The sequence below is a fragment of the Accipiter gentilis genome, chromosome 20, assembly GCF_929443795.1.
Source record: "Accipiter gentilis chromosome 20, bAccGen1.1, whole genome shotgun sequence".
NCBI lineage: Eukaryota > Metazoa > Chordata > Aves > Accipitriformes > Accipitridae > Astur > Astur gentilis.
In genome coordinates, this window is record NC_064899.1 from 3509570 (window position 1) to 3536859 (window position 27290).

At 36.5% G+C, this 27290-nt stretch overlaps 1 protein-coding gene across 1 annotated transcript in view; it reads right to left on the reverse strand.

The window, feature by feature from the left end:
• DNAH5 (dynein axonemal heavy chain 5) overlaps nucleotides 1-27290 on the reverse strand; it is a 124420-nt gene that overhangs the window by 26062 nt on the left and 71068 nt on the right. Inside the window, exons 47-63 of the mRNA XM_049823756.1 lie at nucleotides 26770-26974; nucleotides 26137-26279; nucleotides 25222-25356; nucleotides 23470-23592; nucleotides 22192-22405; nucleotides 21335-21558; nucleotides 19564-19759; nucleotides 14956-15128; nucleotides 12209-12339; nucleotides 10643-10796; nucleotides 9624-9891; nucleotides 8798-9029; nucleotides 7096-7210; nucleotides 6658-6834; nucleotides 2753-2956; nucleotides 1138-1317; nucleotides 100-237 (exon numbers count right to left, since the gene is read on the reverse strand). Coding sequence (XP_049679713.1) covers nucleotides 100-237; nucleotides 1138-1317; nucleotides 2753-2956; nucleotides 6658-6834; nucleotides 7096-7210; nucleotides 8798-9029; nucleotides 9624-9891; nucleotides 10643-10796; nucleotides 12209-12339; nucleotides 14956-15128; nucleotides 19564-19759; nucleotides 21335-21558; nucleotides 22192-22405; nucleotides 23470-23592; nucleotides 25222-25356; nucleotides 26137-26279; nucleotides 26770-26974 — 3012 coding nt within the window. The remainder of the gene's footprint in view (nucleotides 1-99; nucleotides 238-1137; nucleotides 1318-2752; nucleotides 2957-6657; nucleotides 6835-7095; nucleotides 7211-8797; nucleotides 9030-9623; nucleotides 9892-10642; nucleotides 10797-12208; nucleotides 12340-14955; nucleotides 15129-19563; nucleotides 19760-21334; nucleotides 21559-22191; nucleotides 22406-23469; nucleotides 23593-25221; nucleotides 25357-26136; nucleotides 26280-26769; nucleotides 26975-27290) is intronic.

Below are 27290 nucleotides of genomic sequence, written 5' to 3' on the forward strand. Positions count from 1 at the left end.
TCAACATCCTTTCCAAGGAATAATAGTGAAATTGAGAGAATGCGTTAAGTTTTCCTTAAAGTAAGGGTGGCAACTTCTTTTCTGTGAAGAGCAGTTCACCTGTTTTTCTCTCATTGCTTTTTCATACTCTGCCTGCACAACATCTAATTCTTCTTGCTTGGCACCCAGTTCTTCTTGAGCTTTCTGCAGGTCCAGCATAGCAGTCGTTAGACGATTCTCCTGGATTGCTAAATTAGCCTATGAAGCATACAAATATGTAAGTGTATTCATACAGACATCATCTCAAAGCATTCACTCTAATGTATCTCAAAGTTTTACTGTACTACATTTCAATCATTTCATGAAGCTGCTCAGCAGAGATTTCATCATTCATTAAAAGTTCTTATTTGAATTTTACAGCAAACTAGCTTCTTACTACAGGTAGCTGCAGTTAAGCAGTTAGTCTAACATCAATTAGAAAAACTAGTAAGAAAAACTTCTGAGAATACCAGCCATTCTCCATCTGACACAAAAGATAGTCTGATCTGGCCTGCAAAAAAGCCTGGTGCCACTAGAAGCCTATGGGATTTCTCCAACCAACATGCTTTGTCTAATGAAAGATACTACCTCTAACTACAAATCTTGCTTCCCTCTCAGTCATTCTTATTATAAATACAAGCTATTCTGTGTTAAAATCATGCTTGACCATGTTCTCCTGACTTTCATTCTTACCTTTTAACAACTCTTTAGGTCTGGTTTTCTCTAAATAACACTGAAGAAGAGTGCCTGTACATGTGTTCTTATGAACATCTGGAATGTTGAAAGAACCAGATCTCGAGTTTTTTCCTTCTTAATTAAGGTAAAACAATTGTATTAGCAAAATTAAACTAGATGACAGCTGCTTCAACCCCATTCAGAAGGGTTTTGTGCATAAAACTGCACAATCTCATAATTTTGACAACTTACAAGTGGTAGTACATTTGAAATGCATTTTACTGTAGAGTTACTATTTTCAAGAGAATAAATTCCTAGAGAGGCATGCACCAGTTGGAATAAGGCAGCTGATGTTTCCAGCAGATAAAATCCTCAAGTGTACACAGGTGGGAAAGGGAAGGAGCAAAGGGTGTTTGTGTGCCTCCCACTGATTAACAGACTTACCTTTAAAGGTAATACTTCTTTGTTAATAGAAAAAAATACAGCCATAGCTTTGGTCCATGAGCAAAGGCCAGCAACATTGCCACATACTCTCTTAGCTGTCTCAATGTTGTAGTCCGCCATTTCAAAATAAGGGCTCAAAAGTTCTACCACTTCTTCATTAATAGTGTCTTTTGGAAATTGCTAAAAAAAAAAGTGCAATACACATAATGCATGTAATACATGTAAACTATACATATATGTATTTCAGCCCACACAGAACACTACCAAGATCACAAGTGTTACTTACAAACAGCTAATATGAAGTTCTCTGTCTCATGCATCTTTAAGAGCTTGCCAAAGTCTGCTCTATATTCTTACAAAATCAAAAAAAAGTTTGCCTTCATTTATGAGCTTCACTATCTTACACTATCCATTACTGTTACACAGCTAACTGTTGATAGAAAATATCACTACTATCCTGCTTGAAATTCTGTTTTCCTTTAGACTGAATAAGGAACTTAATCTTCAAAAGAGAAAAGGAAAAGCTTAGCTCTGGTTCATAAACATAGATTCTACAAGACAGTCCTTTCAATGGGCAAGCCAGGTATCTTCTCCTTAAACTACCTTATCTCATTAGTGGAATGTGCCTCAATTTTAAGAATTGATTTTGACCCTTTCTTTTCTCCAAAAAAACATATCTTCCATTTTTCATCCCTGAAAGCTCTCAATTTTCTCCCTCAAATTTATTTTGATGGTCAAATATTCTATATAAGTTTGGTTGTCTTTAAAGATATATTTACAAGGTATAATGATAGTCCATCACTGATGAACGTGAAAAATAGCTGTTCCCTGAAGCACAAATAGGTTTATTTATGCACAAGCAACTCATGTTGAAGCGCTTCAGTAAATTAAAAATCCTTACGAGTAGATGCAATGTGAATACTACAGAAACGGCATCCATAGCACTATCAACCACACAAAGCTGGTCAAGCCTGCCACCTGTGATTTCCCACTGGACGAGAGACAGATTAAGCTAACTACTCAAAATGCAGAAATCTGAGATAACAACATCCAGTGGGGCAGGACAATGTAAAATTTATTCTGAGGAGATTAATCATAATATTATTAGTTTAAATTATGAACAGGGATTTATTCACTAGTTACTCTTCCCATTTCCCTAAACACATGCTATGGAGCTGAAAATTCCAAATTTTAAAAAATTCTGATTTTATACATGCCAATAATCAACTACGCTTTTCCAGGCCACTGCACAAGTTGCACTGCTGAAAATTATTGAAAAGTTAGGTACCAGAAAAAAGATGCTTTCTATCAACTTTGCTTTAATGAAACAGATAAGCAATGGCTATTCAAACCAAATGCTTAAAGCTTTGAATCATTTGTCATTGAAAGTAATTTCATTGTCTTACTTACGAGAAACTATAATTGATTTATGACCTGGCTTTGCCAGGATTCAAGTTTATTTCATTATGACATACTTATTTTTAAGCCCTTAACATTTCAGATCTATTGTGTGTCTGATTCCCCTTGCACATTTTTTCTCCTACAAACACCAGAGAAAACACTGTCCTGTATTTTCTTAAATTAAAAAATATCAAAACCAGGGTTGCACAAGCACCTGTAAGTTCTGTAAGAAGTTCCCTGCTGTCATCAGTTTCAAAGATTCCTGCCATGATGGAATGGTACAGCATTTTTCCTGATCAATTTTTACATTGTTCACTTTTCGCTGGAAAAGCAGTAACACGCAGTCCATGATACGCATAATGAGGTGAGGAGGTCGACCCAGTGTGCGGACAGTGGCAATATCTGCAGGTTTTATGGTCTATGAATTTAAAACAAAGGATAAAGAAATTACTGTTATTGTTTACTTAATAAGACACAGAGTACACGCTTACCAACAGTATTAATCCACTGGAGAAGATAAAACTTATTTTTGATTGAAAAAAAATTTTACCTCTAAAAAGCATGAAGCTAAAAGGACCCTCCAACCAGATTTTCACAGCTACCTCCTAGCAACTACTGGGAAACCTCAGCTCAGCCACCTCCACAGCAGCACCTAAAAGCTTAAAACTACCATTCACATATTTGACAAAACAAAGAACTAAACAGAAACATCTTGAAATTTCACCTATTTTTTTAAAACGCAAACCTATTGACCAGAAACTGAGTCTAGAAAGGAAAATACTTTCAGTTGGTATTTGGAAAATGAAGGTGAATTAAGGAAACCAGTGAGAAGGCCTGACACGCGTATAGATTTGCACCTTCTGATTCATCTAACTGGCAATGTTCCTGTTGCAGAAGCAGGCCTGTGAGAAAAACAAATAAATTATAATAATGTGTGAAAACGTAGGCCCTATTAAGTAAGGCTAAGCCTAGGATGCAAATCTAATACTATAACTCGTAACTCTTGTGTACATCATGAATTGGAAAGCAGTATCAGAAAAGTAGTGAAGATGTCTCCTTAGAGAAGCACTGATTTGAGCAGTAGTGCATACTGCACCACATACAGAGCAAAAAAACACTGAACAATGGTAACTGCTGATGGACAGGCCCATTCCCATAACAGACATAACTTGGATCAGAAGATTTGCTTATTCACAGGCAGTTTGATCAGCCTGATCAATAACAAACAGTAAGCAACAGGTTATTTATTGCAGGTGGTACGACGCCTTGCTTCTAGCCTAGCACACGCCTCACTGGGAATTCATAAAGCAAGATTTTAGTTAAATGTGTTTATACTTCAAGAAAGGGATGGTAAATTACTGAAGATTATCCTGATCACCTTCCTTCTGCCTGCCTTTTGTCTCCTTTCAGTATTTTGCTACTCATTGAGTTCAGTGTGCACCTGATAATTCATTAGAGTTTTTCCAGGTATGTGTGGAAGCTTTAACCAGTGTTTCTTGGTGACCTTTAGGAAATTCAGCCCAGCCTTTTTTGCTACCATCCAAATTGTGGCAGAAGAACGGCATTTAACTTCAATTTGTTTATTTACTTCTAGTTGTGCATTTAATGTCCCATTTTAATTGCAGGGCAAAATGCAATTAAGTTTTATTGAACTTTGACAATTCTTACTCAAAACTTTAAAATATTAATCTTGCTATATGTTTAAAAATGCTTATACACTGTTCTGTACCCACCTGTCTCCTAACATGGCATTTAGCAGTCCTAAAACATGCCAAAAATGGAGTGAAATAACCAACCACAGATTATTTTTTTTATTTGAGAATTGACCTTTCTATTCATCAAATATTTTAATAGACATTTGTCTACACTGCAAGCAGAATTCCTTTACAGGAATCCATAGCTGGAAACCTGCAAATCCGTCATGATTGAAAGATTAATTTTTTGAAAGATATGTCCCTATACAGACTCATACAGAGAATTTGCTTGCTTAAATGAGTTTCTGAATGAATGAATGCATGCTGAGAATACAGATATGCATGCTGATCGGCTTGCTTCTGATAGCTTTCCTTTCCCCTCTAGACACAGGCAAAGCAATTTATTACAGCAAATGCAAGAATTTCAAGATTAAGCCTGTCCTGGTTTCAGCTGGGATAGAGTTAATTTTCTTCCTACTAGCTAGTATAGTGTTATGTTTTGGGTTCAGTGTGAGAAGAATGTTGCTAACACACTGATGTTTTCAGTTGTTGCCAAGTAGAGCTTAGACTAAGTCAAGGATTTTTCAGGTTCTCCTGCCCAGCCAGCGAGAAGGCTGGAGGGGCACAAGGAGCTGGGAGGGGACACAGCCAGGGCAGCTGACCCAAACTGGCCAAAGGGGTATTCCATACCGTGTGATGTCATGCCCAGTATATAAACTGGGGGGAGTTGGCCTGGGTGGGAGGATCGCTGCTCGGGAACTAACTGGACATCGGTCAGCAAGCGGTGACCAATTGCATTGTGCATGACTTGTTTTGTATATTCCAATTCTTTTAGTATTATTATTATTGTCATTTATTATTATTATTATTATCATTTTCTTCCTTTCTGTTGTATTAAACCGTCTTTATCTCAAGCCATGAGTTTTGGTCCCCCCCCAATTCTCTCCCCCATCCCACTGGGTGTGGGGGAAGTGAGTGAGCGGCTGCGTGGGGGTTAAACCACAACAAAACCCAACTACCTTACCCCATTGTGAAGTCTCACAATAATGCTAGTATAGCATTGCCTTAAAAACAGATTTTTGTTTATTAGAATCCAAAATTTGAAGAAGAGCGGTATGGTGTTGGTTTGGTAACTTTAGCCAAAACCAAAAAGTAAGCTGAAATAAGATGCAGGGCAGGACACAGGACACTGCTGTTCTTTGCATACCTCAGAGTGCCCCGTTAGCATTGTTTGCTTATGCACTTGTCAGAATGCTTGTCCACCTCCGGGTTTGTTTTTTTTTTTACCTTCCTTCTGTAGCTAAGTATCAGGATCTTATGATCCAGACTCACTCTCTTCTGCTCTTAACAGCTCTCGCTCTCTTCTGCTCTTAACAGCTGTCATGTCATCAGCCTCCATTTAGACATTTCTACTCTGCCCTTCAAGAATCATGGCAGTCAGAGATTGTTTAGCACCTCTCCTTCAAAGTGAAGTCATTCAGAAGGTCCATGAAAACTTATTTATACTAGATTTTGAAGACTTTGATTTAAAGGAACATCACAATAGTCTTTAACCATCACAGCTGTTGGCAGCCTCTCAAGTGGAAAGGAAAATCTTCCAGTAAATCTACATAACAACCTTTGAAGTTTATCTACCTTTCAGGTTTTTCCTTCATTCTTTTCTAGTTCTTGAGATGCCAGCCTCCAATATTAGATTTACTTCAGATCCCACTACTGCTGCTCACAACAGAAATGCCTTGAGGGACATTCTCGTATAGAGTCAGATAAACAGATATTAAAACATAATACTATGCAAGATGAACAAAACCTAATCTTTTTTCATCATTGATGATGCATCATGTAAAGACATGGCCAGAGTGTTATCACTCTATTAAAAAAGCTTTACGAAAAGAGTATGTTGAAAGACATGAAGTCCCATGGTGAACACTAGAAATCTGGGTAATGCCACAACCCATAAGAAAAAAAAAATTATTTTTGAAGGCAGAAGAGAGTGAATCAACAAACTTACTCAAAATGCAATTCATGGGTGAAAACTTAAATAAAACAAGAGGTTTAGATTTGGATGGAATTATACTGGTTTTACATGGAAGGCACTTCTTCACTCATTCCACAAAAGCTGTTTTACAACAGTATCAACGTTCAGTTACTGGTCTAGTATTGACCTGTAGCGCACCATATATCAACTACAGTTTCAAATAAAAGTTAAAACTTGCCCATTTCTGAAAAACTGCCTATTTTGGGTTTGGTACTTAAGTGGAAAAAGAAAAAACAAAATTGAACTTAAAAAGCCTCAAAATACTTACATTTATTTGCATACATTTTCTGTCAACTGATGAGTTACACGATGCACCTGCAATCTTATGTTTGTTTTCAAAGAAGCACATCTTAGTAGTAAAATAATGTTATACGTGGTCCAAGTACTAACCTGTAAGGCTGCTTCTGCCTCTTCCAAAGCAGGTTTAGCAGCTTCCAGCTTCTCTTCAGCAATGGCTTTGTCAACTGAGATACTGTCTACAATGGCTTGAGCTTTGTCTTTCACTTTCTGAACTTCACCCTTCACCATCTCAGCAGCCTGAGCTTTTACAGTAACTTCTTTCAATACCTAGAATGTGAGAAAACCCACATGGCAAATATTAAAGAAAACACATAGTTGGAAGAAAGCATTAATTTTTATTGTAAAATTTTATCTGTTGAATTCCAGAACCAGAGAACTCAAGATGACTTTCATCACTGTTGTAAGTTTCCAAGATCCCTTTTTCCCCCAACACTTAACTTCTCTTGATTAATCTTTTCAAAACAGAATAAAGACTAGCAAAAAATAAATAAATATCAAACAGCAATACACTCTGAAGGCTGTACATACCATGTCAGCTTTTTCATTGGCAATTTTAAGTTCCTTTTCTTTTACCTCCAGCTCTCTGCTTAGAGCAGCCACTGAGTCAGAGGCCTCTTTCAACTTTTCCAGTCCAGTTTTCATTCTGGAGTTAAAAAGCAAAATAAGCAGCATGTAATTCCCTATGTAATTTACATTCCACTTTCCAAATTATTCCATCAATACAAGGAACCACATCAACCAGAACAAACACGAGCAAAAGATGTTTTGCACCAAAAATAAAACTTGTACAGGAACTTCCACACAAGTGTATGATGTCTTCAGAATCAAGAAAATGAACAATAAAGAATTACACAGAGTCTGTGGCTTGAAATTTTACCCTCTTCTACCTCAAACTGTATGCCTTTATCATTGCATAAAAACCCTTTACATTGCTTCCATATATGTCACCATCTCTGCTGAGCTCCAACCTGATACTGAAATGACTGAGTTCTATACAGCAGAAACATTTTCTGATCACTAGAATCCTGAGAAATATCTCAAAACACTATTTCTTGTTTGAAGACAATATTGAAAAGGCTAATAAAATCAGTCTTGAAATCAAGATCAACCAAAAGAGAGTAACTGAAAAATAGCATTGAGATAAAACTTCTCATTCAGCATTAAAATGCCCCTTAAACAGTGCTGTCTGTCTGTTGAAGAAGTAAGTCCTCACTTGGGACTTTCCAGACAAGTTTAAGTGGCCTCTACAGAGGCTGCTATTGCAAAGGCTAAGCAGTACTTGGACAGCTAAACAAATACAGGAGAACAGATAAAGAGTAACACCTGCCAAAGCAATTCAGACTGTGCAACTAAGGTTAAGTGAAACAAATTGACGGGCGTGAACTAATCTGGTACAGTTGGGGCATCAGAAGGTAGAAAAAAGGACCAGACCCCTCTGTTTTACAAGTCTTCACCCACAACGTAACTACAGATTTCTAACTCAATTTGGCTTTGAAGCCAAAGAATGTTTCGAAGTGAAATAAACTAGTTTAAGTCTTTCTTAAAGGTTTCCAGCTCTTTGTGCCAATCTTTTAAAATTGAGAAGACAGTTTTTCTTAAGGGTGATGCCAGTTGATACACTAAATGCTAATTTTACATTCTATTTTAGTATTTCTGACGTGAAGACAAATCTGCAAATAGACTTCATTAGTTTAATAAAGTATCTGAAAAGGAGTATGAATATATCAAACCCACTCTAATAAACTACAAGTAAAAAACTCAGCAGCCTAAATTACGCTCTATGATCACAAAACCAAAAACACCAAGGGTATTTCTTACATGTTCATATCAGGAGAATGCAACTGTTTAGCAAGAAAACAAAAGTTGCTCTCTGGTAAATGAAATGCTATTGTGAATATATTATGGAATGACATGCAGATGTTTTCTTTTACTCATTAAAAATACGTGGGAATAATTTATATTCGCCTTTTTTGCCCCAGCACCTTGCTTTTTCATACATTACTACCCTTTTTCCCCCCTCCAAAAATATATAGTCTTTAACTATATTTATTCCAAGAGCAACTATAGTATTTACTCAAGTTACTCCTTCATACAATTTTAGGAAATTAAAAAAGAAAATAATCCTTTTGCTGTGCAAAGAGACAAGCCATGCATTGAAACAAACCGTATCAGAACATACCTATTTGGGGAAGAACACTACAGAAAGACAGTAGTAAACTGAGCAGTTTACCTGTTTGCTAATGTCTGCACTTCAGCATGCTTTTCTTTGTATGTGGTTTTATATCCCTGAATAAAGGACAGGTAGGACTTGGGAGTCACATGCGTAGAACGTCTGTATCTTTGAAAGTAATCAGAACACTTCTCTGCCACTCCATCCTGGAATGAGCCCATACACTGAACAATTTCCCTCTTTGTATGGGCAGTGCAGTCCATATCAAATGAGGACAGGAAATGTTCAGATACTTAGGAAAAATAAAAACATATATGTAACTAAATATTCAGGCAAAACTCTTAGCTTATAAACAAGGCAATATAAAACAAGTCAGCATCTATTATGTCAGCTTTTACCCAGCTTCTGAAACCCCAGTCGTCTTTACTCTCCACCACCAGATTGTTAACATTATTCCACACTTCTCAGTAAAAAGTATAGCCAAGGATCTGGTATTCTTTCACCTCCAAAGTGTGCAACTGCTTTTTCTCTCTGAACTTAACTGCTAGCTGCCAGGGACTGGGTAATCACAGCCTTCCTCTGTATGCCTGATCACAGGCACAGTCACTAATAATCTTTCTTTAGTAGTATTTTGCCTTCTTTACTAATGCCTTTAAGCCACCTTCAAGGGCAGGTTTTCTTCAAACTGTGTTCAAAGCCCTTCCTCTGTTAGAAATATTTCAACAGTTTAATACAGACAGCTTTAAAGAAGAAAACACCTATAACAAGTTTTAGAACCAAGTAAGTTTCTTCTGCCAATGTGCTGCCAAAATTCAAAGCAACTAAAACAACTTTGTGACCATCAATCAGAGAATTAAACATCTGCAAAGACAAAACCTACACCCACCTGCCACTAGAGCATCCTTAGGCCATCGGCTGAACCAATCAATAGTGCATCCAGAAATGAGAGCAGGGAACTTCAGGGCCCTATTTCGGAATTTTTCACCTACTGGTGAAAAGCAAAGAACCACGTGAAGGTTCTGACGGACTCTGGTCATGAAGTAGTCATACAGAACCTCACTGGCTGGAGGTCTACGTGGATGTTCCTTTTTGAAGGTGGGTATGAGATCACTAATGATCTCATCTACTTCATCACGTGCAAATAAGTTTGACACCTTTGAGAAAAAGGAAGATTTTTTTCACACTTTATGAGATGATCCAAAATAGAGTATATAGCATACAGTTCATTTAATACGTAGCATTTCAGACACTGAAGCCATTAGGACCCACCCCACTCCTTTAAAACAGAACTTTTACTCAGGTGATTCCATTAAACACAATGAAACCTAACTTGCTGTAAAACCCACTCTCCCATGTGAAAAACAAAGAATCCATGTACAACGGCTTTGCTTTCTTCTCTTATTATTCTAATAACTAGTAGGAATTACTGTGAAACACACCCCTGAAATAATAAATAAATAAAAGCAAATAATAAAATCCATCCCATCCATTCTGGACATAATTTACCATACAAAAACTAATTGTACACTAATGAGATATTTAATTTAACAGACAATTTTGTTAAACTTCTGTGATATTCCCCAAGTTTCACTTTTTTTTTTTTTTAAGCTATTCTCATGTCACTGACTCCTTGTGAACACATTTTAAAGTGTCTGACTTAGACAATTTCTCTGTATGGAATGATGATGCTCATTCTTAATTTTACAATAGCTTTATCTCACTCTAACCTAGTATAATGGACTGTTTCCATTTTTTATAATATTGTAATGATAAAAAGCACTTAAATTTCAGTTTGTGGAAGTGTGCCCCTTGACATATAAAAGAATATTCAAATATATTTGGTTATTTTACATCAGAATTATAAAATTTTAAAAGCAGAAAAGTGATCACAAGAAGGCATCTTACTTCTCCTGATGATAAAACATTGTTCAGGTATTCCAAGAAAGACTCATCTTTGATCTCGTTGTCTGTAAAAAGAAAACAGATGCCTTTGCCTTGCAGTCCTGCTGTTCTATACAAAACTTTCAGATCTTCCATCAAGTTTAGAGTGTTGTACAATCTACAAAAAAGGACAGTTGTACTAATATTCATTCCTTTTAAAAAAGGGCTTCTGGTTAAAAGAAAAAGAACAAGCAAGTTTAAGTAAGAAACAATCTCTTGGATTTTAAGGCAAGAAGGTAACAAAGTCCAGGCATTTTCATTTAGATTGGGAGGAAACACATAGCTCATTACAAAGTCTCATATTAAGTACCTAATCCATTCTTTTTCCTGCTCTCCTTCTCACCTTCCACATCAATAAAAAAAATTTAAAACACATTAAAAAAATCCTACAACCCCACACCCCAAACCCACCAAAAAACAACAATAAAAAAACCCAAACCTGAAGTCTTATCATGGTATTTATTTTTCTTTTTCTAGAAAAAGTGACAAGACATATTATCTAAGCCTAGCTGACCCCAGCCCCTCTGATATCTGAGGACAAGCTGTAACGCAATGGGGTTCATTTTCTGCCAAACTTTGTTACACTTTAACGCAACAGGCTTTATATAGGCCTTCTTATGATCCTCAGGTGCCAAGGCAACTTTAGGTGGGAAGCTGCACACCACGTTCTTAATTCAATATTTCATCCTCTAGTGATTTCATAATTCTTTGTGAATGATATCCAGCAATTTGTTACTGCATTTGTCAGCTGTACTGTAATCTCTCCTGAAGTCATTCCTATTTCAGATAGATCCTCTGATGAGATCCTCACTAAAAGGCTTACCCACATGTACAATTTCTTCTGCAGCCAACACAGCTGCAAAAGAATTAAAATAATTTTGCTTCTCTGCAACTACATTTTATGAGTGCCAAAAATATTTCCTGATCATTGGCTTTTCCTACAGACACTTTGGGAGGCACTCATTCCAAAATATTTAGAGAAGAATTTTTTTTTATATATATTTATATCTTTTATGAGTTATTCCAAAAGAAACCACGTTGGCTTGAATACTATGAAATAAGGCAAGATATACTTGGAAAAGACTGTCAAAATACTGACATATACATAAAATATACCAAATTAATGGGCAGGGATGAGGATTCCACCTCATCACACAAGTATTTCAAATATTACAAGACAAACTCATAAAGGCAGTATAGGTAGAAACCACCAACAAATGCACAGTACACTAAACTGTACTGAAAGTAAAGACATAAAGATAACTTGACACCACCAACATTCCTTTCGTTCTGTGAAACACACAAAACAGTTTACTACTCCAAAGACGGTAAAAGCTCAGACTTATTGTAGAAAATCAAGCAAATTCAGTAAGTCTCAAAGGATTTTCATGTCTTTCCACTCTAGGCAACAGTGCTCAGCCTATATTAAGCTTGTTCTCTCTCCCACTGCAGAGACTGGGCACCTGTTTTATTTATAGGAAGAGTTCAAACACGAAGTACTTCTTTTCTTGAATTTTAATTAATGCTCACCTTGTTAACATTATCTGGAACGTTTCATAGCCAGCTATGAAAGATGCCAATCTTGCCAAACTCTGCTTTCCTGAGCCACCAACTCCAACTAAAAGAGCGTTTCCACGAGGAGTGCGAATCACCCGTGAAATCTGTGTAAGATCACAGTCATTTATTGCTACTATGTGTAAAATTTACACACCCAAAGATCCTATGCTACTGCAGTAATAAAGTTGTATTAAAAACATAGAGCAAATGAAAATTTTAAGGTTTAATTAAGAGATTCTATATTATTATTAATATATTCTATGGACATTTGCACTTTGCAATATTTTCTGTAAACCTTCTAACAGTACAGCAACCACTTGATTCCATCACTGTGAACTTTCAATTATCAGCAGAATTGCATCTCACACCTCTAGAAAGCACAAGTAAATCTCACCTGTGACTTGTTAGTGATCTGCTATCATAGCATGAAAGATTATTAAAATTAGGAAGGAAATATTAATTTCCCCAATACCACACCCTCTGGACAACTTTAGCAAGACTCATCTCTCCAGACCCCTTCATTGTGACCAGAAGGACAAGTTGTCCCAGGCATGTTACATTCAAGACACACAGTCTCCAATATTCTCTGCAGCAGGTAATAATACTACCTTTATAATCAAACTTCTTAAGCTTCTCATTTACTTGATTACAAAATGCACAATATCAGTATATTTGATCACAGTGGAACATCTCCCAGGTAGGTCTCCCTTTCTTTCTCATTTCATTACTTATCTTTTAAAGCAAAAGGCAGCAGTTACCTACTACTCCATATTCCCCTTCAACTCAGGGCAGTGCAATGTAAATGAACATGCAATTCAGAGCAAAAAAAATTTCAGCACTGCGAACTGCATGCAGCACCCGTCCCACTGTCCACAGCCAAAAACGATGCCAAGAAATCTGGAAATGGGTAGAAGATGTTACCTGATGCTGAGAAAATATGCCTTTAAGCACAGGAGACAAACTTGCTCCACACCCCATCAGTTGCACGTGGACAGATACTCGTAGTACACAGAAGAGCCTACATTAATTTCCAGAATGGCACGGAGCCACTTGCCTCTCAAAGGCAAGGTAATACCAACCAGCTAGTTAGCAGCTGGTTTACTCTGCACAAGTAACAACACAGAGTATTGGCTCCTGTTGTTATTCTGAACATCCCTCTGACACCCCTAGAATTCCATCATGCCAATTAGCAGCAGGGGATACCTATTTACTTTACTTTCCTCTAACATACTTTTTTTCAAATTATTAAAAATAGTCATGTCAATTTCCTGCAGTTTTAAACCTACATATCTTACATATTGAGTGCAACATACTTGGTTTTTTTCATAGATGAATGTTTTATAAGCAAAGATAATATCAAGTATGAAGGTTTACTCTAAGCATACTTAGCTTTTAACCAAAGAAAAATAGATCTGCACACCACCCTTGGAATACTGCTGATCACTTCAATTACAGCTGCTAGATCTTTTCCAGGCAGAGGCAAACAAGCTATAAATTGGAAGCTTTGTTCTGTGCTTAAGATACTCCTCAGCTTTAACCCATTCAAGTCATCCTACGTCAGCTCAGATCAGGCATTACCTTAACTATGCTTACCTAGCTTTCTCTTAGAGGCTGTCTCAAGTCTCGCTCATGCATAAAGCTCAGACCTGCACAGCTGTAAATGCTGCTTTCAAGAATACAGGATCAGATAAGCACTATATATTAATTTTATCCAAGTGAAAATTAAGATAATGTTTCAGGTATTTAGCATCTAGCTACCCAAAGAAGAGATTCCTGATGACAGGTGGCTCTTCAGTGGAAAAAAAAAAAATTTTTTTTTTTTTGCTAGATCCTGAATTTATATAGATTTTTTTACTAGGAATAAACCAGAAACTTGTTATCGAGTGTGATGATGACTTAACAGTTTTCATAAAGAAATCCATAGCAGAACATCATCCATTTTGCAGGGAAGACTGAAAAGATAGGGATTAATTCTGTGAAATGACAAGAATCCACCCCGAAATTTTGAAAACTGCAGATGCAATGTGTTTGTCAACTATAATTAAATTTAAATTGGTTTGATATTTCTTATATTATTTGTTAGGATGGTACAATCCAATATTCAGTTCTTAATAATTTATGATAAGAAACACAGACAACCTCACTGTGCAACTGAGAAACAATAGGGTTTTTAGTTAAAAAAAAAAAGAAGTTTCTCCTTTTTATGAAGCCTGCTCTGTGTGGACAATCCTATCAAGCTGTGCTGTGCTAAAAATTATGCTCAGCTCCAATCCATATTCAAAGGAGTTTTACAAGAAGCGAGCATACTATTGATCTACAAAGGAAGTTGGGACTACATTTATTCTTACTCTGCTGTGCCTATTCCTTCATAAGCAACCAATTATGTCCTAACCTGAATTTCATTTGACTCATTCCAAAGAGAGGAAGAGCTCTCAGAAGAATTAGCAAGAAGAAAGGTTGAAATAGAGTTCAAATAATTCAGACCATGACCCCACCAGACATAAAGGACAGATATAAAAGAATAGCTCCATCCAGTGCGTTTTCAGAAAAGCTGAGTTTTAATATCTAGTCACAGAGTGACAGACAAAATATTTGCTAGCAATAAATTACTTGCATCGGTTTTAGAAGTAATTTACCTTGACTCATGCACACCTCCACTCATAGGCTTTGAGGGCAAGTGAACAACAACAACAACAAATGGCAATCCGGTAAGACTGTACCTTGACTAAATGAATCATAGCATCCTCGAAGAAAACTAGGTCCATTCCAGTACCACGGACGTTCTCATTGTATGTTTGTAAAAACCTATTTAAACAATTCCGTAGCTGATGAAAGGAGTAAATTGGCTCATAGATTTTGGGAATAACTAAATTAACTTCCTCTGATTTTTCACCTAGAACAAAAAGCAAGTAACAACACCTTAGCAGATTAAATGACTGATGAAGGCTCAATGTGGGGATGAGTAAGTGAAGGTTATTAGAAGTCTCTTTAACCCCCAGAGAACACGTTTATTATACATAATATTACACATTAGATGTACATATAAGTGTGCTGCCTATACCCTGCCTACAAGGAATGGTAATTTCAGCTGCTTAATTCTCAAAGACAAAACCAGCAAAAACTAAGGAGCTTGCTTTCTCTACATCTGAAACTTCAATGATGAAAACCTGAAATCAACTTAGACGCTAGAAGCTAAAGCAGCAGTAGAGAATGAAGGTAAATAAATATTGCAGTTAAAAATTGCAAATCTTTTTTGTAAAAGAAAGACACTCTAAGTTGATTAAATCATTGCACTAGCAAAAGAAAAATTACTACTAAAATGAATAATTACCACAACAACAAAAAAACCCTACAGCCACTGTGAAAAGGCATACATTTGTTTCATCAAGTGATCCGAAAGCCACAAGGAATTGTCAACTCCTCCCCACCCAAAGAAAAGCAGGAAATAGTGCTGCTGTCTCATTTTTCTATTCAGAAGCATTAATCATGCTTAAAGGTGACATGCCTTCATTAGTAAGAACTGTCACTCACAGCAAATAAAATCACAGAAAGGTTGAGGTTGGCAGGGACCTCGGGAGGTCATCTGGTCCAACTCCCCTGCTCAAGGAGGGACGCCTAGACCCCATTCCCAAATACCATGTCCAGCTGGCTTTTGAATTTCTCCAAGGATGAGAGACTCCACAACCTCTCTGGGCAACCTGTGTGCTGGTGTTCAGTGACCCCCACAGTAAGAAAGTGTTTCCTGATGTTCAGAGGGAACCTCCTGTGGTTCAGTTTGTGCCTGTTGTCTCTGGGCCTGTCACTGGGCACCACTGGAAAGACCCTGGCTCCATCTTCTTTGTACCCTCCCTTCAGGTATTTATACATATTGATGAGCCTTCTCTTCTCCAGGCTGAACAGTCCCAGCTCTCTCAGCCTTTCCTCATCTAAGAGTCCTTTAGCCATCTCTGTGGCCCTTTGTTGGACTCTCTCCAGTAGGTCTATGTCTTTCTTGTAATGGGGAGCCCAGACTGGGACACAGGACTCCAGGTGTGGCCTCACCACTGTTGAATAAAGGGGAAGGATCACCTCCCTCGACCTGCTAGAACATTCCTTCTAAGGCAGCCCAGGATGCCACTAGCCTTTTTTTCCTGCAAGGGCACATAGCTGGCTTGTGTTCAACTTGGTGTCCACCAGCACTCCCAGGTCCTTTTCTGCAAAGCTGCTTTCCAGGTGAGTGGCTGCCAGTATATACTGGTGCATGGGATTTTTCCTCCCCAGGTGCAGGACTTGGCACTTCCCTCTGTTGAACCTTATGAGGATCTTGTCAAGGTCCCTCTGGACGGCAGCACAAGCCTCTGGCATATCAACCATTTTGCCCAGTTTTGTGTCATCTGGGAACTTCCTGAGGGCACACTCTGCCCCATCATCCACATCACTGATGAAGATGTTGAAGACAGCTGGACCCAGTATTGACCCCTGGGGTACACCACTAGTTACTGGCCTCCAACTAGACTTTGTGCCATTGATCACCACCCTCTGGGCTCAGCCATTCAGCCAGTTTTCAACCCATCTCACTGCTCATCCAGCCCGTACTACATCAACAAATAATTAACAAACTTCATTGGAAGAGTGCCAGCAAGCAAACACCACGGGGGTTTTGGGTTGGTTTGGTTTTCCTCAAAAAATAATAGCAGACACAGTACAATTTTGCTCTTATTTATATAGAGCTAGCTCCATTAGTTTCAAGATTTCATGATCTATATGCTGCAGGATATATTTTTCCAGTTACCATGTCAGTCATTATTAACAATTGGTTTTGCTAAGCCTCCTCTTACTTACTGAAGAAATATATTATTCATAATATTATCTCTAACTGGTAGAATTACAATCAATGAAACAAATAATTACAGTAAAATAAGTAGCTCCCTAATGCTTAGTAAAGCACTGGAAGTCAGTGGAAAGGGAAGTAAAGGTGGGAAAAAAAGCAATCAAACTGTATTGTATTTAGAATAGTATCTATAATATTTTCCTCATTTTAAATTTTTCTCCATTTCCTTCTTGCATATTTTGCTTTTACAGATTAGCAGTGGTCCAATAATCATGCAGCTTCCAAGGGAAAAACAAAACAAAACAAAACCCAAACATATATATAAAAAACAGTTTAAGGAAATTGCCTTTTACCACAGAACCAAACCTCTCAAAATAAAATGATGATTAAATCTCATGCAGCTGTCCCTCATAATGCATCTGTGTATACCTGAAGTCACCTTAATTGCAGAATTCTTTAGCTCTGTATTGTTTCTGCATGTATGAAGACTCCCTTCTATTGAGACCTAATTAAATTAACCAACTTAATTTAACCTGCAAAAACACTGGTTAAACAAAAGGAGTGTTTCAGCTGGAAATAAGTTTCTTATAAGTTGAATGAGACATTTAAACAAGTCAGCTACTGATAAGGAACTAATAAGGAATACAGCAAGGAGTTAAACTGTAGTGATGTTTTGACAGTTTCAAACCATTTAAGAGAATCATATCTGCTTAATCCTGTTCCTGTGGTTTTATTATTAATGTCAAAAGACAGCATGATCAAGTACTACACCTAAGAAAGGGCAGACACATTACTTAGAGGCAGCTAGTGCAATATATTATTTTAAACTCTTCTGTAATCTCAGGATGCAGAATCACAAGTACTAAATAGCAATTTCAAAACTAACTGATAAAAAACACCTTTGAACAGTTTGAGGGTCTCAAGAACACTAGCACCACTAAATTTCTGTGAGTCTAAGATCTCAAAGTTGATGTTTGAGTTAAATACACAAAGACTCGAGGTGAAGTATCTCAGGGACAAATACGTTGTGACTGTACAACCCAGAGATACAGGGACTATATGTAAACACATCACTAACCTGAGCATACGGTTATTTGAAATTTATGTCCGATATATTTTTTTGTATATTTAATACATATTTTATGTATTATTTATAGATATATATTCTATATACATTCTTATATAATGAATAATAAATTATATATTTAATAGAAATCCAGTTCTTGTTCTTACACTTCCATCATAATGGGCAAAACTAAATTCCATTAAAGGGACAATTAAAACACAATTACAGTTGTTATTCCTCTCACTTAAACCCAAAACAGGAAGGCATTCTCAAGGCTCTGACAAACATATTAAGAATAAAGCATATCCTTTCTAAATGAGGGCCTCCTACTTCATATTTAGATGAAGTTTCATGTTAAAAGGGCATGTACATTTAAACTGTCACCAGGAAGCAAGTTATTTTGAGAAATACATGTTTCTTTTTGCATTTATTTTTCAGTTAAACATAATGGTTTCTAGTGTGGATTCAAATTTTCACATTAAAAGTCACTCTTGACTCTCTCAGTATGTATTCTGGCTTGTATTTCAGTGCTTGCAACAGTGCTGCAGTTTAGCAAGTTATTTAAGGGTATATTTGACTACTTTCTCACAGCAGTTTGCTTTTTACTTCTATTTGATTCCTTCCAATCAAACACTTCCTATCCTTTATTCTCCTTTTGTCACTGCCTTCTGACTACTCATTTATCCAAGAAGAGATTTAAATGGCATTTGACCACTCATGCCAAACTTTTATTGTCTCCACTATCCATCATTACAGTTACAGGAACACAGATAATTGAATCATTCAGTGGCTTAAATAACAACCTTCCCCAAAACCTAAACAACTGGTTTTGTTCTTTTGCATGAACTAACAAATAAACCCAGCTCATTTAGCAAGGTCAGTGACACAGTGTTTTTCTTTAAAAGACGCAAAGACATTGTTATAAGCCATATGGATAATTCAAGAGGTTTTACTGGCATTCAGAAGATTTTGAAAAAATACTCATTTGTTACGAAATCATGTACTGGGTATTTCCTAAGAAGTACTGGATTAGCCCAGAGCCAATATTCTTTCACCAGGTTTCTAGCGGATGGTAGCTGGAGTGCTATTCTTTACCCAATACTGCAACCCCAGCACTTAAAGTCATTCATATCTCACTTCTTTCATCATTTTAGAATAATACAGACTTATGCTCACTATTTGGCAGTTTTGTCTATCTACCACATCAACGGAAATAGAAGTAAGGTCCTCCTATAGATAACCTGGATATAAATACAGACTTAAAAATCCCATGAATGTAAAGATGTGCCACAGTTGGTTACAAAGACTACCTTCAAAGTCACTGAACAGAACAGCCACCCTTGATGCATGAACTTACTATATATTTTTAAAACATTTTTCTACTAGCATCTATTTTATCATATCCCCTTCCCTATTCTTGCCATCTCCATGGTTATCAGAATCCATTTTTACCAGTTTTTTCAGGTGCATCCCTTAAAAAGTCAACAAAGAATGCATCAATTTCAGGATCCAGCAAAGCTTTTGTCTCTTCAAATTCCTCCTCAATGAGTTTTGCCACAGCTGCATCAAACCAGTTTACATCTTCCGAGGTTGTGAAACGATCAGCAATAACACACTTACATTCATGCTTCCACAGTTTTATCAGTACCTGTATAGAAAAAAAAAAAACAAAACACCACAAACAATCCCCACACACACACACATTACAGTCAGATTAGGCTTGCAACAAAGCTATGCCACTTAAAAGCCACACTTTTATTTGTTTTAAAGAGGTATTAACATTAGAAAAGAAACAGTAGTATTTTGGGGTTTATTCAGGAGAGGTACCTTGAGCTTTCCATTCTGCCCAATAGTATTTTAAGCTTACATTCAGTTAACTATGCAAGAAGCCTTAATCTAGCATTCCAAACCAAACCACATTTACCAAATCAAGGTTTTATTTCCCTAGCCCTAAAACCATATCCATACCTGATAACACATGTTTACGCACTGACAAACCACTTTTTAAACTGATTATTAAGTAGAAGGTTTGTGGAAATAATAGCATCATGGCATGAATAATTTCATGCCAAACACAGATGTCACTCCCAATACTTTAACCAAAGTAGTTTAGAGAAAAAAATAAAAAGTTTAAGTGTGTATATTATTCCTTCTCCAAATTCAATATACCTTTAAAGTCCTTCAGTTCGGTCATAGGATGGAGAAGAAAAACCTGCCAGGTTCTTAATCCTAGCAGCACTGGTTTTAATCCTACACTATTACTACACAGTAGTAGAAAAAATTTCAAGTACTCCTTGAAGACCTCTTGTTTGAGCCTACAGCACTTTGTAGAAATGACACTATGTGAAGTCTCAGAACTAATACGTAAATTTATACAATCAGATTTTCAGCAATTGTTTGTTTTACTTCAGAAGACATTGAGAAAATACACATAATCATCTTAGTGCTGTATATTTTTATCTTCAGAAATTAAAATTGATTCTGAAATTTGAATTTTAGATGTAGTAGAATTCAGGAGCTTATTCAACAAGCAGGGAAGTACATTAAAGATGAAGTGATTATATAACCGAAATGTATAACAAATTTTCCATGATTACTGTAAACACTGCTTTTGCAGCACTTCACGTTTCAGTGCTCAAAACACTAAATGACTTTTCCTTAAAATAATTACAAAAGAAATGATGCATAAAGTATTGAGCTTTTCTGGAAGAAAGGTCGATTGCGGGGAGGGGGAAGTCACTATAACTCATTACTACTTCTTCCTTTTAAACTGAAAGGCAGAAATCATTTGTTAGACAGATATTAGGCAGTGACTGAAAGCCTCAAGACACTAGTGGAGAGAGGGGAACTGTTTATTTTTTTAATCAATACATACGCATTTTCATTGGGTTAAAATAAGTTCATTTCTTCTCATGATTTTCTATGCTTGATCCTTTCAAACAAGCTAGCATTTGTCAATAATAGAACAAGCAGATAGAAGCAAACTCTCTTCTGCCAAAAGAAGTGGGTTTTGTTACAGCTGTGAAACAAAGTTGTCATTTCAGTTGGCACTGTAAAAGCCAGACTAAAACGTCTTTGCCTCAAAAAAATGCTGAAAAATTTTTTTAATAGAAATGATATTTTTCTAAAGCAAACTGAAATGCCAAGAAGTTAGACTCTTCATCCTCTTTGCTACGCTAATTATACAGTCATTATAACAAAGCCGCTGATGCGCTGCACTTGCCTTTGGTTCATTGATCACTTCTGATGCAGTGTTCAGCATTCCTTGCCAAATTCTTGAGAGGTCTCGAAGGTTGAAGACATAATGGAACTTGGCTGGTGTGGGCAACATTTTTAGCTTGGTAATCTGCCACAGCCTGCGTGTCAGTGGAACCAATCTGGCTACTGTTTTCTTCACATCTTCTGAAAATCCCCGCTCACTACAATAGTGCCCTTCTCCAATTACACCTGTGAAAAAAAGAACTGCCAATGAAAGATTTTTGTAAAACACACTAGTGCAACAGCAAGAGCTACGATCTTCTTAATTGTTTTCTTTTTTCATCCCCCAAACCTTTTCTAATTTGTTGAAACGGCTTTCCAGTCTTTATTCAAATCTTGATTCACCTGGTCTTAACACCATCCTGCCACCAGCTCACTGGGTATTTAGCTTTTCATTTACTGTCTGTTAAAAATGTTCTTTCGTCTACCAAAATAGCTTCCACAGCCTTTGAATAGCTAATCTCTTCTGAGACCAATATGATCCTGTCATTTGTGAAAGTCTAGTCATTAGTCACTCATTTTTAGCACCAGTAGCAGCTTAGCAAGTCTCCAGCATTGTCACTAAAACTAGGAATGGCCTTCATGCTGTCCTTCCTAATACTTAGCATACCAAGAGATTTCAGAGATGTGACTGGACCTGAAAAACTTACAGATTGATGAAGTTGCAGGTGGGGAGTGATTACTGAAGGAATATGTGCTGGTAAGCAAATCAGAGCAGGAATAAGCCTCTATTTTAATCATAATGTTTATTAATAGAGGGATAAGGAAAAATCAACTACCATTTTCAAAAATGGGATAGATACAAAGCTATTTTCCCTTTACCAAAAATTTTGTCAATGGAAGAATTAGAAGGCAGAGTACAGTTGAACACAGAAAATTGTCTCTTGAGCCTTTGTGGAATGTCATTGCGACCTCCTCCAGGGTGGATCATGGCAGCCAAAAACTGAACGTCCACAATGTTGGTAAATTCACCAGGCTTTTCCAGGTTATACAGTCCATTCTGTTCCATCAGCTGCCTAACTATCTCATTAGTGACCTGTAAAATAACCAGGTATTATATAACAGAATATTATGCAGAAAACTAAATGAAATACAAAACATACTTCTGTACTTGAAAGACCTAATAAGGAGTATACCATTATTTTCTCCCCCAAACCCCTGCTTATTTGCTTCAGGAGAAAAATGCACTGCTAGGAATAAGCATATTTAGACTGTTACTTTTATTGGTAGTATCTATGGGCAAAAGTCCTGGGAGTAGAGAGGAATCCCTAGCTTAGAATAATCCTTCATACTACAATTCATTCTCACTTGAAGGCTGCATGACTTCCAATAGTGTTGTATTGGAAATACTTCTCCCCTTTTAACCCAAATTTTTCAGTTTGTTCTCATCAAGCCCAAAGTGATGCAGCTTCACATATTGCATTTACTGCCAAATATTTTGACAAAATTTCCACATGCAGCAATCACAAACATGGTTTTTCAAGCTGCAAACACAGAATTATTTCCCATACGAAAGAATACAAGATTCCTTTCCTTAGCCATAAATGGACCCCCCGCTTTTCTGTTTGACCAGCTGAGAACATCCCACAGACAGTACATTATACAACTACCCTTCTCTAGAAATGCTAACATTAGTTTCCAAGGCAATATACTTCAGAACAATCTTGACAACGTACATAATTATTACTTCCATTTTTTCTAAAGCTGAGAAGTCACTTCTTGCCTCTCAGCATTCACAGTATTTTAATTATTGTCCACACAGACAGTTTGCTATCACAATTTGTGTGCCAAAGGTTTTTTTCTAGTTAAATTTTTTTTTATTTTTTAAATATTTTTAAATTAAAATATGAGTGTTGGTAAAAAACTGTTAAAATTATACAGGTATATTTTAAGGAGTACTCAAACTGCTTCTGGTAGTCAGTATATTTATTTTCAATTAATTCATGACAATATAAAACTAGATGGGTTCTTTGAGAATTAAGCACTACATATCAAATTCCCCCACTACTGCCTGATTAAGAACAGTAGCCAGTTTTATAGTGTAGCAAAGAAAGAAAGAAAATATCTTTTGCCTTCTTTTTTCCTCTTTTACAAACTAACCTGATCTCCCCATTCATTTATTATGGGCATATTCACATCATCAATGAAGACAGTCATCTTTTTGCCTGCAGGCGGACCATAAGTTGTGCCCATGCGCTTGTCCACATAACTTTCTATTGTACGCTGTTGAAAAAGCAATTATTAGCATAGTTACAAAGAGCCCTTCCTTTCATACATGATTCAATTAAACATATTGACAGTTTTGTTACACAGAATTTTACTAAGGAAGGTTTAGACAACACCTCTGCTGGAGCTAATTGCACAAGTTCAACTAGAATGACTGAAATCTCACGCTATACAGCATTAGGTCGGTATCAGACATAATAAATGTCTCATGTAGACAACCATGCCTAACAGCTTCATGATTTCAAAACCATTTCAAACTTTCATTTCATTTTATTCATTTATCAGCAAAATTGATGCTTACTAGCAATAAAGATTAAACTAACAATCTGTCAGATCTGAAAGATGTGATTCTTAAAGACCTTTCCAGCAGACATCAATGTACTTCATAAAAGCATACAGTGATAATTAAACTCACATACATAAACAGACTTGACGAAACAACTTTGCTTAATAGGAGACTTACAACTATTTTTCTTTCCATCATCTTTCCATTGCTCTGTTCTTCTTAAGGTTCAGTTTCTATTTATTCTATACCAAGTGAAAGCTCACTTAACCATGCATAGTTACTCCTTAGTGCAAATCTAATTATCTGCATTCTTACACTGTGCCTAGGCTCCTGTACAGTGGCCTGGAAAGCCTTCTTATGCAAGTGACATCAGTTAGACCAAGATTTTAGAAAGTCAGAGCAATTTAAAAGCACATGTGTCATACAGACAGTGCTTTGGTCTAGATTGTTATCAGAGACTTGACTGTTAGACTTGCACATCTATTTCAGATGTCTTGATCATCAATAGATTATCATCTATTGTCAATAAACTTGACAACTATTTTATTAAAACAGATGTACTGACACTACTTTTTGCTTATGTAGCCCAATAAATTAAGGAAAAATACTAAGAAAAATAAGACCAGAATTACATACTTGTATATTAAGCATGTTAATAGTTTCTACTATACTACAGAGACAGATGATGCATCAATCTTATAGACAGCACATCTGATTAAAGCACAGACAGTGCTTCGGCTTGGCATACCAAACCACATTAAAAATATTTCCCATATATATTGCCAGCAGGTTAAAAGAAACTTGAAATAATTCAAAGTAGCTCAGTAGAAATTTGGACAGGCAGTACAGTTCAGGATTTAAGTATTCATAGTTCTATTTAGAGCAGCTGCACTGCATGTGTTACCTTTTTAATGAGTAATTTAATCTACTGAAATTTAAATTGCAGACAGCACACTTTTTATGACAGATTGTTGTGGGTAGCACTTATTTTACTCATGGCTTTTAGTGAATCTGAAGGAAGCCACTGACAGCTCTACCCAATTAGTGAGAACTGATACATTTGACACAAAAACATTAAATGTGATGAAGTAAGTAATATGCAAGGTATTGTAACAGTCCAAGAACAGCTCAATAAGTACCAAAGAAGTTGAAGGGAACATGGTTTTTACAGAAATTTTTTAAGTCAAGTGTCAAGACAGAGTCCTTTTGAGCAGGTGCTTATTTGTTTCTGCACTCATTTTCAATTAAACAAACTACTTTCAGAAGCATCCTCCTGGCAAATTCTCAGAACAATCTCTGAATCCAGTTACATTGTATTAGAAAGTGAATGACTACTATACCTGGAAAATTAATGGGGTAGTTGCAGATGAAAAATTCAAACTCTTAGCTGTGTGGTTTTCAGGGTTATATTTTGACATAAAACCTTTGATGATAACAGTCTTTGCAGTTCCTTGCTCACCAATTAGTAGGACAGCCTAGACAAAGTCAACATTGAAATAAGATGAAACACAAGAACTGGGTGTCTTGGCAAAGCCTCAGCAATCCCGTTGATCTTTTAAACTGAAATAAAACTAGAAAAGTTATGTAAAGTGAATTCTCAACAAGGCATATGTGAAAACAAAATAGTTAATATCTCATAGACCTTTGCAGGCCTCAAGTTAAAAACATTTGCAGTTAATGGTCATGTCACTCAGCACGATTTAACTAACAAAGCAATGGATTATTCGTAAAAGGAGCTGAGTATTTGAAAAAGAATGTACCATCTAGAGCCTCAGTATCTGAAAGATTTTAATGACTGTTATTGTTTACCTTATCCTGCTTATCTGATATGGTTTTGGTGAAGAACGGGTTGCATAACCTAAAGGTACATAAACTTTGTAACTGCCCCTGGAGCAGAGCTCATATCAGCAGAGCCTGGCACGAGACTGCCCTGTGTGCTGCCCCCTCTCCAACAGCTACATGAAAAGATTGATTCTGTTCTGACCTGATCTCAGCTGTAATTACGGTTATTTACACTACAGAACAGATGGGTGAGGGGAAGACAAAAAACTCCGGAAGCAGTGAGTATGCAAGAGTTCAAGCATATTTACATGAATGTACCTCCTGGAATCACCATTTTATGTTAAAAAAAAAAAAAAAAAAAAAAAAAAAATCGTTGTTCTTCCTTTTCAATAATATAATATTACATTTCTAATTCAAACACTTTATTACATGTAATGTTAGCACTATTTAAATATTAAATATAGACAAAGTACCTTGCCCTGCTTTGCGATGGTTTCAATAAGGAAATCCATTCTCACATTGTCAACATTAGGTACAAGAATGGAGCCATACTCTGGCGTGCTGCCACTGGGATATACATACTCTTCAACACGTGTGTCCCAGTGCATCCACTTACCTAATAAGAAAGAAACAAAGCTAATGTTTTAGAAATACAAGGCATCATCGCTTCTTTTATTTTCCATAGAGTTAACCCATCTATCAGTGCCTCTGTCTCACATACAGTAATCCCACTTTGTAAATTCAGACCAAAGTTACAGAATCATATAATCATAGAATCTCTCAGGTTGGATCTAAGAGGCTTACTCCTCTTTCCTACATAAATTATGACAAGGACAAAGCTTGCCTATTTTTGTTCACTTGACAATTCATCATCACAAAGTCCATGCAGCTTTCTGTAGCAATATAGCCACGTACTGATTTCTCACAGGAAACAGGGAAAAAGCTTTATACAACATCACCAGTAAAGTGTAGCTGTAAAACAAAACTTGCTAAGGAACACAAAAGAAGGTAAGCTACAAAAACCTTCTGAATTAATTCTCTGAAAGCAGCACAATTTTAAAATTACATTTAAGTTTTACCCCATACCACCCAGCTGGCTTACTAACCGTCATATGCCACATAATAATCGAACATGGTATCTTCACTGCCTTCTGGGATACAGGGAAGATCAAGTTTTATTGTTGCATGGTTTCGAAGCCAGTGCTCCATTTTGCATCTGTCTTCCAGTTCTAGTAATGCTCCTACACTCCACATAAGAGAGAAGATGTACAGCCTTTCCAGGTATTTTGGAGTCAACTCCCCTCCTTGCTCCTGAAGGATCGAGTTAGGTTTTTATTTTCAATAGCCTGAAAATTCTACTTCATAATCATTAGTAACATCAGGTTAAAAGCCTTCAGTCATGTTTAAATTTACTGACGTCTTCATCAAAGAACAGACCAAATCAATATCAAGTAGACCACAAAATATAGAAAAGCAGCCTGTAAATATCAGATGTAATCAACCATTACAGCATTTGATTCAAGTTCTAGTTTATAATCTGACAACAATCCACCAAAAAAAACCTGAAATAAATGTGCTCTCTGACACATGCTACATGTCAGTGTTTAACATCAAATCCAGATGTGAA